The following is a 19,635-nucleotide window of genomic DNA, read 5'->3' as shown; positions in this document are numbered from 1 at the left end:
TACAATATGTATAAACATTTTATAAAAAAATATATATATTTTACCAAAATAATATCTACTATTACTATTATATAAATATACAATTTATAGTTAATTATTATTTATATTTATATTTTTTAAATATATAAATAACATATTTATCTGATTTTTTTATATTATTTAATATATAAATAATAAATATTAAATGAGTCAGTTAACAAGCCAAATTTTAGAATATGTGGGCTTGTTTATTAAAAATTTAATGAGTTTGAGCTCAAATATAAATTTGTTTTTAACGAACCGAGTTTAAAAGAGCTCTTATTGAATTGAGCTTGAGCTTGAACTTGTTCACGAACGGTTTTGTTCATTTACAATCCTACATCTAATATATACCTGAGAAATTGTAACCCACCCTCCTCCCTATGATACAGTTTCTTCACTGTCCAATCACAAATACCCTTTATCAAAGTAGGATCCACACACCCAATAAAATAGTAGAAACCAAATGGTGTTGGCCATAACGACTGAGATCTGAAGGTTTACTTCCTTTCAAATCTTACGAATTTCTTAGGCAGCAAATACATACCTTGGGGCTATAGATCGTAAGGCATAAATCCTGTTTCAGAAGATTTGTTCAGACTTAATCTGGTAGGTGTAAACTGGTTCAAAATACCCTACATAAAAAAAATAGTAAGGACATAAATGAGTTTTGCTTCTTCTCCTATTTTTTTTACGTTTTCTTACTTTGATTATATTTGTTAATTTAAATTATATAGTATATAATTTTGTTAATATAATAAAATTAAAATATTATATTTAATACTTTACATATTTTAATTTTCATTAATTATAATTGTTATTTATAATTTTTATTAATATTCTTATTTTAAGTTATAAAATTAAAATTTTTTGTTCATATTCTTATTTTAAGTTATAAAATTAAATTGACTCCGAGTCTCGGAGTAGGGTGGCGTGCGGTGGGACCAGGACACTTCAAAATTCATATCCGCTATCCTTCTGTCACTAGCTTTTTAAAATTAGTTACAACTTAAAAAAAAATTAAGATTTGAGATTTGTAATAAAATAAATTTTTAATTTTTAAATTTGTTAATTTGAATTTGTATATTTTGCTTTATTTTTAATTTAAATCATTCGTTTATTTTTATTACGTAGCATTGATAAAAAAAAATAATATTTTAATTATTAAAGTCAATTTAAATATACATAAAATTTTTAAATATTATTTTTTAATTAATTTAACATAATAAAAATAGATAAATAATTTAGATTGAAAATAAATCAAATTTGATATTTAATTTGTAAAATTTAAAACTCAAGATTTAATTTGTGAAAAGAATCAAATCCTAATTTTTATTTATTTATAATTTCTCCTTAAAATTAGTATGCAAATAAGAGCTCGTTTGGAAAGTTGAAAGTTGAGATTTTTTAGCTAAAATAATCACAAAAAAGATAAAATAATTTTCTTAGTTTAATAAAACAAAATATCACATCTAATCATAATTATTATATTTTTTTTCTCAAAAAAAATCATAAAAACCAAAAAATTCTTTTCAAACAAAAGTTTTTAACCACAAACTAAAATAATTAAAAGGTCAAAACAGTTAAAGTAGTAGATTGTTTTGATTATTGGAATCAAGTCACGATAAAATAATGTTTGATGAAAATCTCTCAGTCTTTTAGTGGGAACGAATGAATAAAAAAAAAAAAAAGTCAGTCTAAAATCCCAAACATTGTTTCACACGCTCCCCAAAAGGCGCGTGGACTCTTCGCTGCCATTTATATGAGAGAGAGAGAGAGACAAAAGACAGAGGCCAAAACAGCCATCACCGTTCATTTGCTTCGGAGACTTCGGTGACGGAACCCTCAATTTCATATATATATATATATATATATATATATATATATTTATACTCTCATATGTATGTATATATATTATAGATTTGTACGCCTGTTGTGTTGTGTGTGCCTAATATTTTCATTGCTTGGTAGACAACAATCAGCCCCCGTAATCATCGAGTTTTGATGTTCCGCCATGCAGAGCTTTCTAGATCTCAATTTCTGAGCTTTCTTTGATTTTATGTAAGAATTTCTAATACCCATTTCCCGATTACGCTTAATTTGCTTTCTATACATGCCTTTTCTGGATGTACGTTGATTTCTTACTGTTTAATCTCAATTACCCAACTCGGCTTTGCATCGATTTTCCTTCTTTCTAATCTTTATTCCTTCCCTGTTGAATTGGCTTCTCTTCCCTCTCTCTCTCTCTCTCTCTCTCTCTCTTTCTCTATGTTTATATATATTTTTGTGCTTGAAATATGGGGATTATAAAAACTCATTTTTTGGTGATTTGCATGTGCTTTGGTTAACTCGTGCCATTGGATGGTTCTTTGTGGTGGAAAAGATCCATTATTGGGGTATTTGAACAGTTCTGATAAGTCTCTATTGAGTTTAGTGATGTTTGTGATTTATGACTTGGGTAAAGACTTTAATACATGCTTCTTTTATTGCTGGGATGTGACTTTACTGTAACAGTCTTTTCATGTTAGAAAATCAGCAAAGAACAAATTGAAAATTGGACTTGAAAAATAAGGTTAGTACTGTTCAAATTGAAATCATAGATACTAAAGTAGTGAAATTTGGGTCAAATTACCATGGTGAAAAATTGTAATTTATCCTTTAGAAAATTTGGAGTATGCATGGTCATTCCATGGCTAAGATCTTCGGTGTAATCATGTTTGGGGCTACATTTAGTAAGTTGACACTTTGCTTATAGCATGATCATCCTTTGGAGATGTATTATGTAAAAATATACAGATTATGACTTCGCTTCTTTTGATTTTATTCAATATTTTCCTCTCCCATTGCAGGCATATGCAGTATTTTAGAAGACACTTGCAAATGCTCTATATCAGGGCTTAGTTGTTAGAAGAAATAATTGAATTTTAGGGGTATGAAGAAGGCTTTGGATAGTAATTTTTGAAGACATTTGCAGTGTGGTAACTTTTGAAGATATGCACAGTGCAAATGCTGTTTAGTCTATACCTATGTCAGTGGGACTTCTGTTGTGTTTTCATTTTAATGAATTCATAGGTTTTATAGGCATAATTTTGAGTGTCAAATTTTTCATGTGTTGTGTTTTCTTCTGTATCTTTAGAGAAGTAACTATAATTTGATTTACCTTCCTTCTGTTGTAGGTTTCAAGTATCGTTATACATCCTAGGCTAACACATCAATTGACTAAACATCTGTGCCGGCTTGTTGGAGCAGGAGGGGGAGAAAATGGAAGCACGCCCTGCAAGACATCTCAGCACCCTTGGAGCTTATGGAGCTCTTTCATCATCCTTACCTGTTCTTCCCTCCACCTTGGAAGAGAAATATCCGAAGTTGCCCAACTCTCAACAGGTTTGCATGGAGAGGGAACTTAACACAAATTCTCCGTCTCTTCATTCTTCTTTTCTCTCGAACAGTGGGGTTGTTGGTCCTATCTTCTCATCTACCTCAGGATACTTCAATGATCTTCATCTTACTTCCTTTGCACCTCCTGAAAAGCATTCAAGAAAGTCACCCTTTATTTCTCAGTCATCAAATGCTGGGGCATCAATGCCACTAGCTCCTTGTCATTCTAAGATGCTCCAATCTACGGCATCGAGCAAAAGTGATTCCTGGTGTACAGATTCATTACCAGATTTCTTTGATTATCCTGTAAATACTTCTAGCAGCAAAATTCAAATAGGAAGCAGGGTTAATGGTGGTTGTGCCATGGCAACTGAAGACCTTAGTAAACGAAATGATTGGCAGGATTGGGCGGACCTAATAAATGATGATGATTCGTTGAATTCTAGTTTGAATGGACTTTTTGTTGATAACAATGCTGAAGATCCTGAGCTTAAGGTTAGAATCTCCTCAGGAAACAAGACTCTTAAGAAAGCATTTCACGTTTTTCACACATTTATTTTTATTAATAAAATGGAAAGTGTGTTAAGGCTTGCATGATTTGTATTGTTGTGTCCTTATTGTGTTATTGTAGGTGTTAATAAAAGAAATGACAAATTATTCGGAACAACAGTCCGAAGTACTCCAGCAGATTTCAGTTCCATCTGAGGAGTCTCCTCGTGCTCTTCCATCTGAGGAGTCTACTCGTGCTCTCAACTCTACATCCTCAGCAAGTGGTGGTCCAACCAAAATGCGCATGCGTTGGACACCTGAACTTCATGAGGCCTTTGTTGAAGCAGTCAATAAGCTTGGTGGCAGTGAAAGTATGTAACTCTCCTCACCTTACAGTACTTCTTATTACTTAACCTCATTTGCCCCTAAAAATATGAGACAAGTCTTTCTATTGACCTGTTTGCTTTGAACTACAGAAGCTACTCCTAAAGGTGTACTGAAGGTAATGAAAGTTGAAGGTTTGACAATTTATCATGTGAAGAGCCACCTGCAGGTGCTTTTTTTTTTTCCTTTTCTTCTCATTCTTAATCTTATTTTAGTTATCTCAGAATTTGGATTGTTATTTGCATCATTCACCTGGAAAATTTACTTGCTGAATCGCAGAAGTATAGAACAGCTAGATGCCAACCAGAGGCATCATCAGAAGGTAAACAAGAATAACTTCTTGATATTCATTTTTTGTCTACTTAGTTTATTGCATCAGCCTCTTTGTGTTTATGCTGTGATTCCTTTTCTTCTATGATTTCTGTACAACAGTGGTTATGATATTGTATGCTTTGCTGTTGAAGCATTAGTTGGCACAGTATGAAATGTATAAAACATCAGCCTATTTTTTAGCAAACGACCTCTTAAACTATAAACAGAAGTTGAATGCATTCACTTTACTGGATAATAAATTTACAACAGGTTATCGATCTTTCCAGCTGTATGGTTTTTTCAATTATGGGCCTTCAAATTATTTGTGTTGCAATTCTAAGTGCCCTTCAAATTATTATGTCTTTTTTGTCTCACTAAAGATTACACAAAAAAAATGCAAAGTTGTCCTTTTTGGTTCCGTTTCTGTTTTTCAAAACTTCAGTAATTCAGTTTGTATTTTATTGTGATTATTCATCTCCCTGTTTGCTAAGTTTGCCTTCCCTTTTTTGAAACTTCCTGTGTGATGTAGATCTTTAACATACTAATTTCTTATATTATCTTTCTTTTCACCTATTCACCATGTTATTGGCTATTGTTGTGATGCTTATGGTTGTGTATTTCATGGGTACTCAAGTCTCAGTACTGTCATGAAATGCTAATTGTCTTTGCATGTCAAGTCAACTTCTTCCCCTTAGACTTCTTTTTTTTATTTTTTACTTTTTTCCCCTAGCTCAAATTTCTATGCCTAAATCGAACTTATCATTTGGTAGTTATTTTGACTCTTTACCTTATGGACCTAATAATAGTGAAAAACTGTAAGAGCTGCGGCAGTACCACATTAAGTTGGTCATTTTCTTGATTTGCAGGAGCTTCAGAGAAAAAGTTGACCTCCATCGAGGAAGTTGCATCTCTGGACTTGAAAACGTAAGTAGATTGACTTGGATGAACTTAGGCATATATCTATCTTGCAACGCAGCCTTTTCTTCTTGTGCTGGAAGGGATTGCATTAGATATTGTACTTCTTAGAAGTATTGATGCATTTGGTAGTTGTGACTCATTTAGATTTGCAGAGACTGTCTTGCACCTAATGGTGCCTGGATTATTGAATTAACTTAGACCTGCTTTTACATAAGTAGTAAATAATGTGAAAATTAAATGTTTTGATATTTTGACTTGATTATGGTGAAGGTTAGAGGTGATGTGCAGTTTTATGAAGTTGGGAAAAGATAATTTTTATTAATAAGTTTTTCTTGTCTCAATTAAGTAGCTCCTCTTTCCATCTTAAGTAGCTCAAGTAGTTTACACAAATTTCTTGGTTAAGATTGGGGGTGCATTGTAGCTTATGGAATTATTTCACCACTGATGGCGATACGCTCTACTGACCTGTTACTGCATACCACTGTTTTGATTTGCATTGCCTTGCATTTTAATTTTTTTTACGAGTATTGTCTCTTTTTTTTTTAAATAGGATTTTGGCACACACACACACGCTCTCTTTCTTTTTCTCTCAATGCCTTCGAAGCTTTTTACCTCTTGATGCAATAGATGACATTCAGTATCAAGTTGTTTCCATATGGATTGCTAGTCTGGATTTATTCAGACCCCTTAACTTATATGTGGGCAGGGGTATTGAGCTCACTGAAGCATTACGATTACAGATGGAAGTCCAGAAGCGCCTGCATGAGCAGTTGGAGGTATGGATTTGTTTATCATAAACGGATTTTGTTTTTATCTGAGTTGTCACTTCTTGATCCTGATTGCAATTTACTGGAAATGAAAATAGTTGAAAAATGTTGTTGGTCCCACTATTAGATCTATTTGAAGCATGCATGCCTTGAAAACCAACTGCTGGGGTTTGTTTTGGCCAGTTTTAATAGTTAGGCACAACCAATGAAATTACAGAAATCAAGACACAAGGTACCTTGAATTCACTGCTTCATTCCAAACTAGATTATTATTTGACCTTGCTTTCGTTTCTCTTTCCAGTGTTTAGCAGTTTTTTAGGTCATGGATTTCCTTTTTGTTTCACTCTGGTACTCATTTGGTTAGCCATCTCTAGTTGCGCACACTCTCCTTATTGAGTACAAAATTTTAAAAATAAAATAAAATTCTTGAGCCATTGAAGATAAATTTATAGGTAGCCTACCTTATTTTTTCCTTTTTCTTAAAGAATCTCATACTTCTTCCTCAAGCAAGAACCCCTTTAGTCCATATAACATAGAGCGATTTTTTTCAACTTTAAAATACCATAGCTTCCTTGGATGTCCCAGGCAAATGGATGTTTGTCATTTAGTCATTAGAAATTACCATGGGATGGCCTTGCTTTTGTTAAGGAATCCTACTGCTTGGTTGTTCGAAATCAAGAGCCCATTGACTAGTAGAAGATGATTTACTTCTGAGTGCTGCTGCAATCATGATTGTTTTGGAAACTGGTGGCTCTTGTTGCCATAGGCATCTATTATTTATGGAGACTGATGTTTTTAAGTAACATTTTTTTGGGGGGCAGATTCAGAGAAATCTACAGCTGAGAATAGAAGAGCAAGGGAGATACCTCCAGATGATGTTTGAGAAGCAATGCAAAGCAGGTGACATGCTGAAGGCCTCATCATCGTCCGCCCCCACCCTGGAAAACCCCTCTGCTAAGACAACAACAGATGCAATCCCAAGTTCCATTGCCAAAGATGTATCAGAAAGTGAAAATGATAATACCATCATGGCATCATCAGTGCAAGCTTCCAGGAAGATGGGAGAGAAACAAAAGGCGCCAGAAAGCAAGGCTTCTGAGGATCTCGAGGCAAATGACGTTGTGGGGTCAAGTTCCAGACCCTCAAAGCGCGCGAGAGCAGATGAATAAGCCCATATCATGTGCCATAGTAGGACAGTAGGATAGACTTCCAGCTGAATGATATAAAGAGATTTGGAACTCTGATGTTCAGATTTGCTTGCTCACTCTCTCTCTCTCTCTCAAATTCTCAGCACATGTTTCTAGAGTTTTTGCCTTCTTTTTTTTTGTTTTAGTTATTTATTTTTTAAGAAAGGATTAATTCTGCAAAATTTCAATTGGAGAATGAAACAATCTTATTTTTGACAAAAAAATGGAGTATTTAACTGAGGTCTCAACTGTGAGCATTTTTTATCATTTTTCTTTCAATTACTGAAACAGAGGTAGTTTGGTGTTAATTCATCAACTGAGGCTTTTGTGGTTGCCCTGAGATCAACATTTCTCCTGTGTTTGGATCTTAAGTTATGTGATAGAAACTATAGTCAAATTTAATGCTTTGTCTGTTTGGGCGAAAAATATTCTTTATATTTTTTGGTGTTTGGTATAATAGAAAATGAAAATCAACAAAATGCAAGTTAATTTGGACATTAAAATATTTTTCACCTTTAAAAGGTGAAAAATATTTTCTGAATTAAAATTTTATCGATATCATCACTCTACTACTGCTATTATCACCTCCACCATCACCACTAACACTACTATGTCTTCGTTTGGGATGTGGGTTGGCTTTTTACCTTTTTGATTATTTTATTTTGGAGTTAAAAAGTCTTATTTGGGATAATTTTTTAGCTTTTTGGCTATTTTAGCCAGGAGCTAAAAAGTCTTGTTTGGAATAGGTTTTTTAGCTTTTTTGACTTTTGTGAGAGAAAAAATGAAATGATTGTAGTTCACATATAGTATTTTGTCTTATTGAATTTTTAGTTTATTTTGTCTTTTTATGGCTATTTTAGTCTAAGCTTTTTATGCCAAATGAAGCCTACATTAGTTTCAAAGACTCAATCAAATATAGGAAAACGAGAATAAAATGAACCTTTGGAGAATTTTGTAGCTTGGTAAAAACAGTATCTGGCCTTTGCTTTCCTTGATGATACTTTGCTACAATGGTTCTCACAAGAATTTGGCCACCTTAATTTGACTTTTACTAACAATAAAATATAAAAATGAAAAAGAGATTTTTTTTTGTGTGTGTATTTCCCCACGCTTCATAAGGGTATGAATTCATGAAGTGGTGTCTCAAGCTGCTGCAGTAGATATGGGGGATATGTAGGGATCATCAAATAGTGCATATGTTAATTTAGGACTACCATCAGAAAGTTGTGAAGTCACAGTCGTTGTTAGGAGGTGTTTGTTTGATGATAGTGAATGCTTTTGCTATTCCCTTAATTAAATATTTTTCTCATTCTTTTACTGCTGTCATTGTTGTTAGAAATGTGAAAATGGTAGTATAATATCATGGAATTTTTGAAACTTGTATCTTGGTTGGTTGTTGAGTCATGAGACTCTGCAAACCACACAATTTTGGTGTGGATATTAAAAGTAATGCATAGTAGAAAAAAAAATTTTCATTTACATTTCATAGAATATGGTTTGTGTTAATGTTTTTGAATTGTTATGTTTTTCTAGTATTTGGGAGTGGGTTATGTATTATACATGTTGGAGGATGCAAGGCGTTTGTATAATTGTGTGTGAAGGGTTAGCGGTTAGATTGAGAATTAGAGACCTTTGGCTTTGGGTTGAAGCCATTTGCTAATAAGGTCAATACCCTTATTTTATAAGGCATCTGAAATATATACTCTGAAAGAGTGGCATAAGGATCAAGCAAACAATCTGTCTATCCCCTCCCTCTTCACCTACTATTTGCATTTGACGTCTCTTCCAATCAAACCTACGACCCTCCAACTATAAGTTGGTGGAAGATCAACACATACCCATACTCTCTCTCTCATCCCATGAAGACCCTTCATTAAAACCCCTCGTACCCATCTCTGTCTCTCCTCACAAGCCCAGTTTCTTTTCCTTCTCTTTGCTTTGCCATGGCTGGAGGAGGTTTAGTTGCAGGCTCTCATGGCCGCAATGAACTCCATGTTTTGCATGGCCCGGACGAGGTATATATATCCGGTTTTCATTCCTTTTTCTTTGATTTTCTTGTATGTTTCTTCTTATTGAATGTGACTCCTCTTGTTGTTGTTGTTTGGCAGCCTCGGTCTCCGGCTCATGGGTCTGTAGCAAAGATATGCAAAGTTTGCGGAGATGAGATTGGACTCAAGGAAAATGGTGAGCCGTTTGTGGGGTGTCATGAGTGTGGGTTTCCGGTTTGTAGGCCCTGTTACGAGTATGAGAGAAGTGAAGGGAACCAATGCTGTCCTCAGTGCCACACTCGCTATAAGCGTCACAAAGGTCAGTCATTAATCATTAAATAGTCTCGGAGTATAGTCTATTTCTTTCCCTCTTTCGATATTAATAATAATAAGTTGATTGTACAATGAACATGAATGCAGGTTGTCCTAGGGTTGCAGGGGATGATGAAGAAAACTTTGATGGTGAGGATTTTGATGATGAATTCCAGATCAAGCAGCATCCACATGATACCACAGATCCTCAGCATGCTGCCCTTCACTCGGTAATTAATTTGTGATATGATTCAATAATAAGTGAAATTATTGAAATGCATTATCAACCGAATAAAACTAAACCAACTTGACGGCCTAGATATTCTCCTATAAGATGAATAACATGACAAAAATTATGAGGTGAATTGAGAATTTTAGGTCAAATGATTGTTCTATGTTTTATTTATATTTTTCTTAGAAAGTGGTGGTCTTTATTATTGAGTGAATACATGATTACGTTATATTCTCACAAAACTAAATAAATGTTATCACGTAGAGTAAAAGTTGATAATTTTATACTTGACGGAAGTTTTGGAGGGTAAAAAACTAAACTAAAGTTGTGAATTGTGCAGGAAAATGGGGACAATAATCAATGGCATAACAACGGCAATGTTTTTGCTTCTTCCATTGCAGGAAGTGGTAAGCACAGCACACACACACACACTAGTTTTTCAATCCTACTTTTTTTGTTTTTATAATTTATTTTGTATCCATCAAGTGTCTCATTATACTTGGTTTGATGTGTTTATATGTAATTGTAGTAGTAGGGAAGGAATTTGAAGGAGAGAAAGAGACATATACGAATGAGGAATGGAAAGAGAGAGTTGAGAAATGGAAAACCAGGCAAGAGAAACGAGGCCTAGTTACCGATGATGATACTAATGAAGGAGGGAATGACCAAGGAGATGAAGATGAATACCTGTAAGTTGTTTTGTATTCTATTCTTGTTTCTCCTTCAATATTTGAATATGAAAATTTTCGTATTTCAATAATTTTTTTAAATTAAATATTTAATCATGTGATTACAATTATTTAATTAATCTAATGTTTTACATAAATTATTTGGATAAATTTCAATTTAGTGTAAGTTTTTTGTTTTAAAAGTATCACTAAAATATAATTGTCAAATGCCAACATCCCCTCACTCATGAAAAGAGGATGAATTTCTCTTAAATCAAAACTTGAGAAAATTTAATAGACTTGTGAGATTTATTACGGATTTTATTTTGATAATTTAAATCGTTTATTTTGTAAGATTATCAATATATAAATGATTTTTTATTTTATTGCGTTTGTGTCCTAAAAAATAAACAATAAATATATATATTTTAAAAATTATTTTTTTTAAAGTAATTAAAGTAATGATATATCAACACAAAAAATACACTAAATAAAATGAAATGTGAATTTTATATTTTAAATTAAAAAATTATTATTATTTTTCATTCCCATATCATTTTGAAAAAATTCTACATAAAAAATAATTTTTTTACTAAATGATTTAACTGGTGTTTGGCAAGTGGGTTAGGTTTCAGACTAAAAAAAATAAAAAGTACAGAAAAGACAAAATAAGTTAAATAAATTAATAAAATAAAATATTATATTTAAATTATAATTTTTCATAATTTTTTTTTTAAAAAAAGTTAAAAGATCAAAAACAAATTATTTTCAAACAAAACTAATTTAACTAGGTTAAATTAATAAAAAAAATCATGCTAAAACAGTTGTTTCCAAACTCATGATCCAGATTAGCAGAAGCGCGGCAACCCCTGTGGAGAAAAGTCCCGATCCCGTCAAGCTTAATAAACCCGTACAGAATCGTGATCATCCTCCGCCTCATCATCCTCGCATTCTTCTTCCGATTCCGAATCCTAACCCCAGCCTACGACGCCTACCCTCTCTGGCTCATCTCCGTCATCTGCGAGATCTGGTTCGGCTTCTCATGGATTCTCGACCAATTCCCCAAATGGTTCCCCATCACTCGCGAGACCTACCTCGACCGCCTCTCCCTCCGCTTCGAGCGCGACGGCGAGCCCAACCGCCTCTCTCCTGTCGACTTCTTCGTCAGCACCGTCGATCCTCTCAAGGAGCCTCCCATCATCACGGCCAACACCGTTTTGTCCATCTTGGCCGTCGATTATCCCGTCGACAAAGTCAATTGTTATGTCTCCGACGATGGGGCTTCCATGTTGTTGTTTGATACCATGGCCGAGACTGCTGAGTTTGCCAGGAGGTGGGTGCCTTTTTGTAAGAAACATAGTGTGGAGCCGAGGACGCCCGAGTTTTACTTCTCAGAGAAGATTGATTATTTGAAGGATAAGGTTCAGCCCACTTTTGTCAAGGAGAGGAGAGCTATGAAGGTAACTACTACTACTACTACTACTTCTCTGATTGATTTGTTTAAACATTAAATTCAATTTAGGGAAAAAACAAAAAAAAAAAAAAACAAAAAAATGTGTCTTGGATTGGAAAGACTGCATTTTGAACAAATGGCTGTCTAAGAGAGGTTGAGGTTGTTGATTTGCATTGCAGAGAGAATATGAAGAGTTCAAAGTGAGGATAAATGCATTGGTGGCAAAAGCTCAGAAGAAACCAGAGGAAGGATGGGTCATGCAAGATGGTACCCCGTGGCCTGGAAACAACACTCGTGATCATCCTGGCATGATTCAGGTTTATCTAGGGAGCGGAGGAGCACTGGATGTCGAAGGTAAGGAGTTGCCAAAGCTTGTCTATGTTTCTCGTGAGAAGCGACCTGGCTATCAACACCACAAGAAAGCTGGTGCAATGAATGCTTTGGTGAGTTTTAATTAAATTGGAATTTTGGATTATTAATGTTGTGAGAGTAACTGTACTGATTATTTTGCGAATAATATTATTGCTAGGTTCGAGTGTCTGCAGTTCTTACAAATGCACCCTTCATGTTGAATCTGGATTGTGATCACTACATCAACAACAGCAAGGCTGTAAGGGAAGCTATGTGCTTTCTGATGGATCCCCAGCTCGGAAAGAAGCTCTGTTATGTCCAGTTCCCCCAGAGGTTCGATGGCATTGATCGTAGTGATAGATATGCTAATCGCAATGTCGTCTTCTTTGATGTGAGTAGTTTCAGTACTTGTTTCCATATAACTATATATATATATATATTTTTGGTTATGGGTGAGTACATAAAATTGTTGTTAAAATTTTCCAGTGTGAAGCTAATGCATTCAAATATTAATTTTTTTTGTTAATGATTATAGATCAACATGAAAGGCCTAGATGGGATCCAAGGGCCGGTATATGTTGGGACAGGATGTGTTTTCAACCGGCAGGCATTGTACGGTTATGATCCCCCAGTGTCTGAGAAGCGGCCAAAGATGACATGTGACTGCTGGCCTAGTTGGTGCTGCTGCTGTTGTGGTGGTTCAAGGAAGTCCAAATCAAAGAAGAAAGGAGTGAAAGCTATGCTCGGCCTTGGAGGCATTTACAACAAGAACAAGAACAAGAAAATGATGGGCAAGAACTACACCAGGAAATCATCAGGACCCGCCTTTGATCTGGAAGACATTGAAGAAGGGCTTGAAGGCTATGATGAGTTGGAAAAATCATCACTCATGTCTCAAAAGAAGTTTGAAAAACGGTTTGGCCAGTCACCAGTTTTCATTACCTCCACCCTCATGGAAGAAGGTGGCCTTCCTGAGGGGACTAATGGTACTTCACTTATCAAAGAAGCCATTCATGTTATCAGTTGTGGCTATGAAGAAAAAACTGAATGGGGCAAAGAGGTGAGTACAATTTCAGTGCAATTTAAAGCCATAAATGTATGAATTTTATTACAATTTTTTCAATAGTTAGGTGGGTTTTTTGATGGATTTGTTTTGTTTTCGACAGATTGGATGGATATATGGTTCGGTCACAGAAGATATTTTGACGGGTTTCAAGATGCATTGTAGGGGGTGGAAGTCAGTATACTGCATCCCCAAAAGACCGGCTTTCAAGGGATCGGCTCCAATCAATCTGTCAGATCGGTTGCACCAAGTTCTGAGATGGGCTCTTGGTTCTGTTGAGATTTTTCTCAGCCGTCATTGCCCGCTTTGGTATGGATATGGGGGCAAGTTGAAATGGCTAGAGAGGCTTGCTTACACTAACACCATTGTTTACCCATTCACTTCCATTCCTTTACTTGCCTACTGCACAATTCCTGCTGTCTGTCTTCTGACTGGAAAATTCATCATCCCTACCGTAAGTAATACGTACTAAAGCTTTTTTCGAACATAAATTGAAGAATTTTCAAAATGTTTCTAATCAGGCTTTACTTTTATGCAGCTAAACAACTTTGCTAGCATATGGTTCATGGCTCTTTTCCTCTCCATCATAGTAACAGGCGTGCTTGAGCTGAGGTGGAGCGGTGTTAGCATTCAAGATTGGTGGAGAAACGAGCAGTTCTGGGTTATCGGCGGTGTCTCAGCCCATCTTTTTGCCGTCTTCCAAGGCCTCCTCAAGGTCCTCGCTGGAGTTGACACCAACTTTACTGTGACAGCTAAAGCAGCCGAAGATGCAGAGTTTGGAGAGCTCTATCTCTTCAAGTGGACCACCCTACTCATCCCACCAACCACTTTGATAATCATTAACATGGTTGGTGTCGTTGCTGGGGTCTCTGATGCCATCAACAACGGGTATGGTTCGTGGGGTCCTTTATTCGGGAAGCTGTTTTTTGCCTTCTGGGTTATTGTCCATCTCTATCCATTCCTCAAGGGCTTAATGGGGAGGCAAAACAGGACTCCGACGATTGTCGTGCTTTGGTCTGTACTTCTAGCTTCAATCTTCTCATTGGTTTGGGTTCGGATTGATCCTTTCTTGCCTAAGCAAACAGGTCCAATCCTTAAACAATGTGGAGTCGAGTGCTAGTGCGGTCAGTCCTCACATTCACAATTTTCTATTCGGTTTCCAACACTTTTGTTTGGTTTGTTTCTTTGTTTTTTATGGGGCATATAAGAGAGTGATGTGTATATGATTGTATGAGGCTTTTGCTACATATTTGCTAGCAGTGAGCCAAATGAAAGTTGTCGCTATTTTACATTTGTCAAATATAAGAGATGCAATGTAACATGGCTTTCAATGGCACTTGACAAAGTTGTTTTTGTTCCACTTCACGCTCACAATTTTGTGATATGAGATTTTCACATTCTATCATTTTTTATCTAAACTAGGCATTAAACTAGAATTTTGTTTAGTTGTACATATCGAGCTCTGATATCTGCTACTTCTGAAGGCTTGCTATCTCGCTCATCTTCATTGTGCCAAACTCAGACACGCATGCCTGAATTTGAGCAGACAGTTCCTGTGCAACGAATCGCATGTCAGGTCGTGTCTCCGGTGCAGCTCGCGTGCAGGCCAAGGCCACCGATACAATAAACACCACTCCATCTGCCAATTGGCCGGTGGGAGGCAAGAGTCGCTGATCAAGCACGTCCTTCAAAAACAAATCTTGATCGTTGGACAATGACGGTGATGATGACGACGTTGATATGGTAGTTAAGAGTTCCCCAGGATGCTTCCCCATCATAACTTCCAGCGCAACAACTCCAAAGCTATAAACGTCACATTTCTCTGTGACCCTCATAGTGAATGCTAGCTCTGCACAATTAGCAAAATGTAAATTACAAACTAGATTGAAAGGGGCTTAACAAAAGATGTATAAATTGAAATTAAATAAGCTTGCCTGGAGCCATGTAGCCATAAGACCCTGCAACCGTGGTCCAGTTAGACGAACCTGGGGTCAACAGCCTTGCTGTTCCGAAATCTGAGAGGCGTGGCTCGAGGCCTGATTCGAGCAAAATGTTGTTTGCCGAAACATCCCGATGGACAATAGGAGGAGAGCAATCATGGTGCAAGTATGCAAGTGAATGAGCCACTCCTTGAACAATTTTCACTCTTGTGCCCCACCCTAGTTCCCCTGCACCCTCATCACTGTACAACACTTTGCCTAAACTACCTCTCTCTACATATTCATAAACCAAGTACATGCTTTCCTGCTTAGAGCAGAAACCGTAAAGCTTAATGATGTTCCGGTGCCTAACTTCTGTTAAAGTCCGAATCTCATTCTCAAAACTTTGACGATTCATCAATGGAATGTCGTTAGAATCTGACACGTTGAGCCTTTTAACTGCTACTGTTTGGCCCATGGGCAACAACGCTTTGTAAACGCTTCCAAACCCTCCTCTTCCAATGCAGTACTTCTCATTGAAGTCCTCGGTGGCTCTCATGATATCTCCAAATGTGAATTTTCCTTCTCTTTCCCAAATCAGTGACTCCGAATTTTGATATGCCTCGGTGCTTTGAGTCTCTTCATCACGTTGCCTGGATTGCTTGTGAAGGACGAGGCATCCAGCAATGATAATTGCCAAAAACAAGCTGATAACCGGGACAATGACACGGATAAGAACCTTTTTAGTGAGCCTATGCGATTTCCCACTTGGCTTAGTTGAATTACATTGGGATAATCCTTCTGCACTTCCACACAAACCTAAATTTCCAATGAAAGCATTTGCTGGTGCTTGTTGGAAAATGTTGCCAGCAGGGATTGGACCGGACAACTCATTGTAGGCAAAATCAATAGACTGCAAACTAATCATGCCAGACAAGGCTGAAGGAATATTTCCTGTGAGATTGTTATGAGATAAATTCAAATTCTCCAGTGAAGTAAGCTTTCCCAAGTTAGGTGGAATTGTTCCTGATAATGAATTGCTACTGAGATCGAAAATATAGCGCAATTCTAGTAAGTTTCCGAGCTCAAATGGTATGTCCCCAGATAGAGCATTGTTGCTTAAATTCAAGCTCAATAAGCTCTCACAGTTGCCAAGTTCTTTCGGAATATTCCCTGTCAACTTGTTTGTCGACAAATCAAGATCTTGCAGGTTTGCTAAGTCACCTATACTCTGAGGGATATCTCCTGATAAACCATTGTTGCTAAGATTGAGCTTGAGCAGAAGGTGTAAATTCCCCAATTCAGCGGGAATCTTACCTGTCAATCCATTTGAGCCAAGGTTTAGGATGCCCAACCGGGTCAAGTTGCCTAGCTGAGCCGGGATTGAACCAGAAATCTTGTTTCCATCCATTTGCACATTTGAGAGATTTTTGCATTCTCCCCACTCTGGTGAGAGTTCACCGGAAAACTGATTGCCACTGAGAGAGATAAAATAAAGATTTGGGTGGACTCCGAATGCATTTGAAATGTTACCGGACAATTGGTTTCCTTCAAGCCGGACTCTAGTTAGTGAAGAGCAGTTCTTCAAGCATTCCGGCAATGGCCCAGTGAAATTGTTGCCATTCACTGTCAATTCCTCGAGAGCAAGACCATTGCACAATCCCGGTGGTAGTTCTCCGGAGAAGCCGTTGTCAGAAAAGCTAACATTCGACAACAAGAGACTGTTCTTCCCAAAGTCTCCAGGGATGCTTCCGGAGAAATTATTGGTGTAGAGAGAGAGTGCTTGTAGCTTAGTAAGGCTAGATAGTGTATTAGGAAACTTCCCACTCAATTGGTTGGTGTTGAGATCAAGAGATTGCAATGAACTCAGATTTCCAATTTCTGGAGGAATTGTTCCGCTAAGATTGTTGGAAAAGAGATGCAAGACAGCAAGGTTTTTAAGATTCCCAATTGTCCGAGGAATTGGACCGAAGAGCTGGTTTCTTGATAGGTCTAGACCCGTCAACACTTTCAAGTTTCCAATCTCTGGTGGGATTAAGCCAGAGAGCTGATTAGTGTAAAGAAAAAGGTAATTGAGCTGTGTCAATAGGCCGATTTCAGATGGAATTTTTCCGGTGAAAGAATTGTTCTGAAGCTGCAAAGAAGTCAGGTGGGTCCAATTGGAGATGAAATAAGGTGAAATCTCACCAGAAAGAAAGTTATCAGATAAACCCAATTCAGCTATCATGTTCAAGTTTGACAAGGATGAAGGCAATTCCCCCTCAAACGAATTCAAGGCTAGAGCTAAGAAGGTCAGATTAGTACAGAGGCCAAGCTCAAAAGGAATTGTAGAATTCAAGCAGTTCATGTGAAGATCAAGCTCTTGAAGCTTCCTAAGTTGGCCTATGGAAGAAGGAATTTTTCCTTCAAATGAATTATTATAAAGTTCAATGACTTGAAGATCAGATAATAAACCGATGTTATCAAGAATTGGACCGGTGAAAATGTTTGTTCCCAGGCGAAGATCTTTGAGCCTGGAAAGATTGGAAAAATTCAATGACAAAGGCCCTTCAAATGAATTAGCAGTGAGGTTGAGATATTCAAGCTTGCCCAAATTGGTGAACACTGATTCAGGAATTAGGCCAGTGAAAAGGTTTAATGACAAGTCAAGGTATGTCAAGTTCAAGCATTTGGGTATGAAATCTGGGAATTCCAAAGTGAGTTCATTGTAAGAAAAGCTAAGGTAAGTCAACATAGGCAAACCTAAAAACAGAGACCAGTCTGGGGTTGTTAAGTAGTTTGATCCAAGGTCCAAGTACCATACCTTTTGGAGACTACTAATTTGATGTGGAATAGTACCATTGAGGTTGTTGTTGAGGAAACTAAGGTATTGAAGCTCTGTCAACGTTCCAATCTCCAAAGGAATCAAGTTGTAGAAAAGGTTGTTGCTCAAATCCAAGAAACTGAGCCTAGAGAGGTTGCCAATGGAGGTTGGTATTGAACCGGTGAGGCTGTTGTTGTTGAAGTTGAGATGGGTGAGATTTGGGAATGAAGTGAAACTGAAATTTTCAAGTGTTCCAGCAAGATTTGAATTGGAGAGGTTTATGTTGGTGATTGCTCCAGCAGAATTGCAGAGAATGCCAGTCCAGTTGCAGAGGTTTTTGAGGTTGGTCAGAGACCATGAATTGAGAGAAGAAGAAGATTGTGATAAGCTGTTCCTCCATTTGACTAGAGCTTCTGCTTGTGTTGCTGCTGATGACTTGATCTCTAATGGAAGACAGACGAGGAAGAGAATAAGAAAAAGAAGAATACATGGCTTTTGAATTGCAGTCATGCCTGCCTAGTTTTGTTCAACTTTTCGTGTTACAGGAAAACAATAAAATGGTTCACTCCCTTATAAGAGAGAGAGAGAGAGAGAGAGAGAGATGTGATACTGATGATGATAATGATGATGTGATTAAACAAAAGACGCAGACAAAAAAATGTAGTCTATTTGGGTGCGCTTAGGGGTTGTTTTGGGTGTCCTAAATAAGTGTATTTTTTATTTTTTTAGATTAAAAAATTGAGAAAAAAAATATAGATGCTTGGGTTAACTTTTTGATTTTTTATGAAAAAATGTGTAATAAAAAATTATAAAAATTGGTTTGTAGGAGAAAATTAGGATTTGGAGTTGTGCAACCGTAATTGTTGACTTTTGGTAAATAGTGTTAACATTTTAATTTTTTGAGTAACTTTTTAAATTTTTGACTTTTTTTGGACATGTCAAATTTCACCTAAATTAAACCTAGTTTGAACAAATAGAAGTAGGTGTACTTTTTGGCAAGTGGATTTCATTATGTCCAATCCCCCCACTTATTAATGCCTCAAACGCAGAAACGGACTCAGACACTCACAAGTCGAGAAACAGGACATAAAACCAGACTCTCACAACCTAACACAAAACCGGACACAGGCACTCACAAACCTGTGGACCCATTTCTCTCTGCGTAGTGTTGCTCATTCCACTTTGGCTTTGAAATGTAAAACGTTTTTAGGATTCTAACACGTTCCCTTTTTACAAGCACTTGTAAAGGAACTGAACATGGAAGCAACCTGTGTAGTGCTCTCCTTCAATCCTTTACAGCTATCCAAAGAGTTGACTAAACTTCTTCATCTAACAGCTAACAGCTACAATTAATATATCAACAAGTTTGACTTTTGACTTTCATATATCCACT

The 19,635-nt window shown here is 36.5% G+C and overlaps 3 protein-coding genes across 7 annotated transcripts; 2 read left to right on the top strand and 1 right to left on the bottom strand.

Annotated features, from left to right (window-relative positions):
- Positions 1-1,603: 1,603 nt before the first annotated feature.
- LOC114268919 (protein PHOSPHATE STARVATION RESPONSE 1) lies at positions 1,604-7,855 on the top strand. 5 transcript variants are annotated; one of them, XM_082907242.1, is made up of 9 exons: positions 1,783-2,079; positions 2,868-2,948; positions 3,195-3,891; positions 4,028-4,256; positions 4,362-4,438; positions 4,549-4,591; positions 5,448-5,505; positions 6,206-6,275; positions 7,088-7,855. In XM_082907242.1, exons 3-9 carry the CDS (start codon positions 3,280-3,282, stop codon positions 7,433-7,435), a joined length of 1,437 nt encoding a protein of 478 aa, XP_082763368.1. In that variant the 5' UTR covers positions 1,783-2,079; positions 2,868-2,948; positions 3,195-3,279; the 3' UTR covers positions 7,436-7,855. The 5 variants fall into 5 exon arrangements, with proteins under 5 accessions (XP_028065959.2, XP_082763366.1, XP_082763368.1 ...); XM_082907241.1 differs by having other exon boundaries at positions 1,785-2,079; positions 2,868-3,046; XM_082907243.1 differs by having other exon boundaries at positions 1,789-2,079; positions 2,868-3,046; positions 3,268-3,891.
- A 151-nt stretch (positions 7,856-8,006) lies between these two features.
- On the top strand, positions 8,007-14,880 carry CESA4 (cellulose synthase A4). The gene is made up of 11 exons (XM_028210157.2): positions 8,007-9,468; positions 9,562-9,760; positions 9,862-9,983; positions 10,326-10,392; positions 10,515-10,674; positions 11,501-12,113; positions 12,286-12,549; positions 12,636-12,848; positions 12,993-13,517; positions 13,624-13,974; positions 14,059-14,880. The coding sequence occupies exons 1-11, from the start codon at positions 9,397-9,399 to the stop codon at positions 14,638-14,640; spliced, it is 3,168 nt and encodes a 1,055-aa protein (XP_028065958.2). The 5' UTR covers positions 8,007-9,396; the 3' UTR covers positions 14,641-14,880.
- On the bottom strand, positions 14,378-18,920 carry LOC114268917 (uncharacterized). The gene is made up of 2 exons (XM_082907239.1): positions 15,455-18,920; positions 14,378-15,369 (listed from the first exon to the last, which is right to left on the bottom strand). Exons 1-2 carry the CDS (start codon positions 18,750-18,752, stop codon positions 14,993-14,995), a joined length of 3,675 nt encoding a protein of 1,224 aa, XP_082763365.1. The 5' UTR covers positions 18,753-18,920; the 3' UTR covers positions 14,378-14,992.
- Positions 18,921-19,635: the final 715 nt, after the last annotated feature.

The sequence above is a fragment of the Camellia sinensis genome, chromosome 14 (assembly GCF_055761805.1).
Source record: "Camellia sinensis isolate YWXY chromosome 14, ASM5576180v1, whole genome shotgun sequence".
Taxonomy (NCBI): Eukaryota; Viridiplantae; Streptophyta; class Magnoliopsida; order Ericales; family Theaceae; genus Camellia; species Camellia sinensis.
Note: the sequence above shows the minus strand (reverse complement) of the source record. Positions and strands in the feature narration are given on the sequence as shown.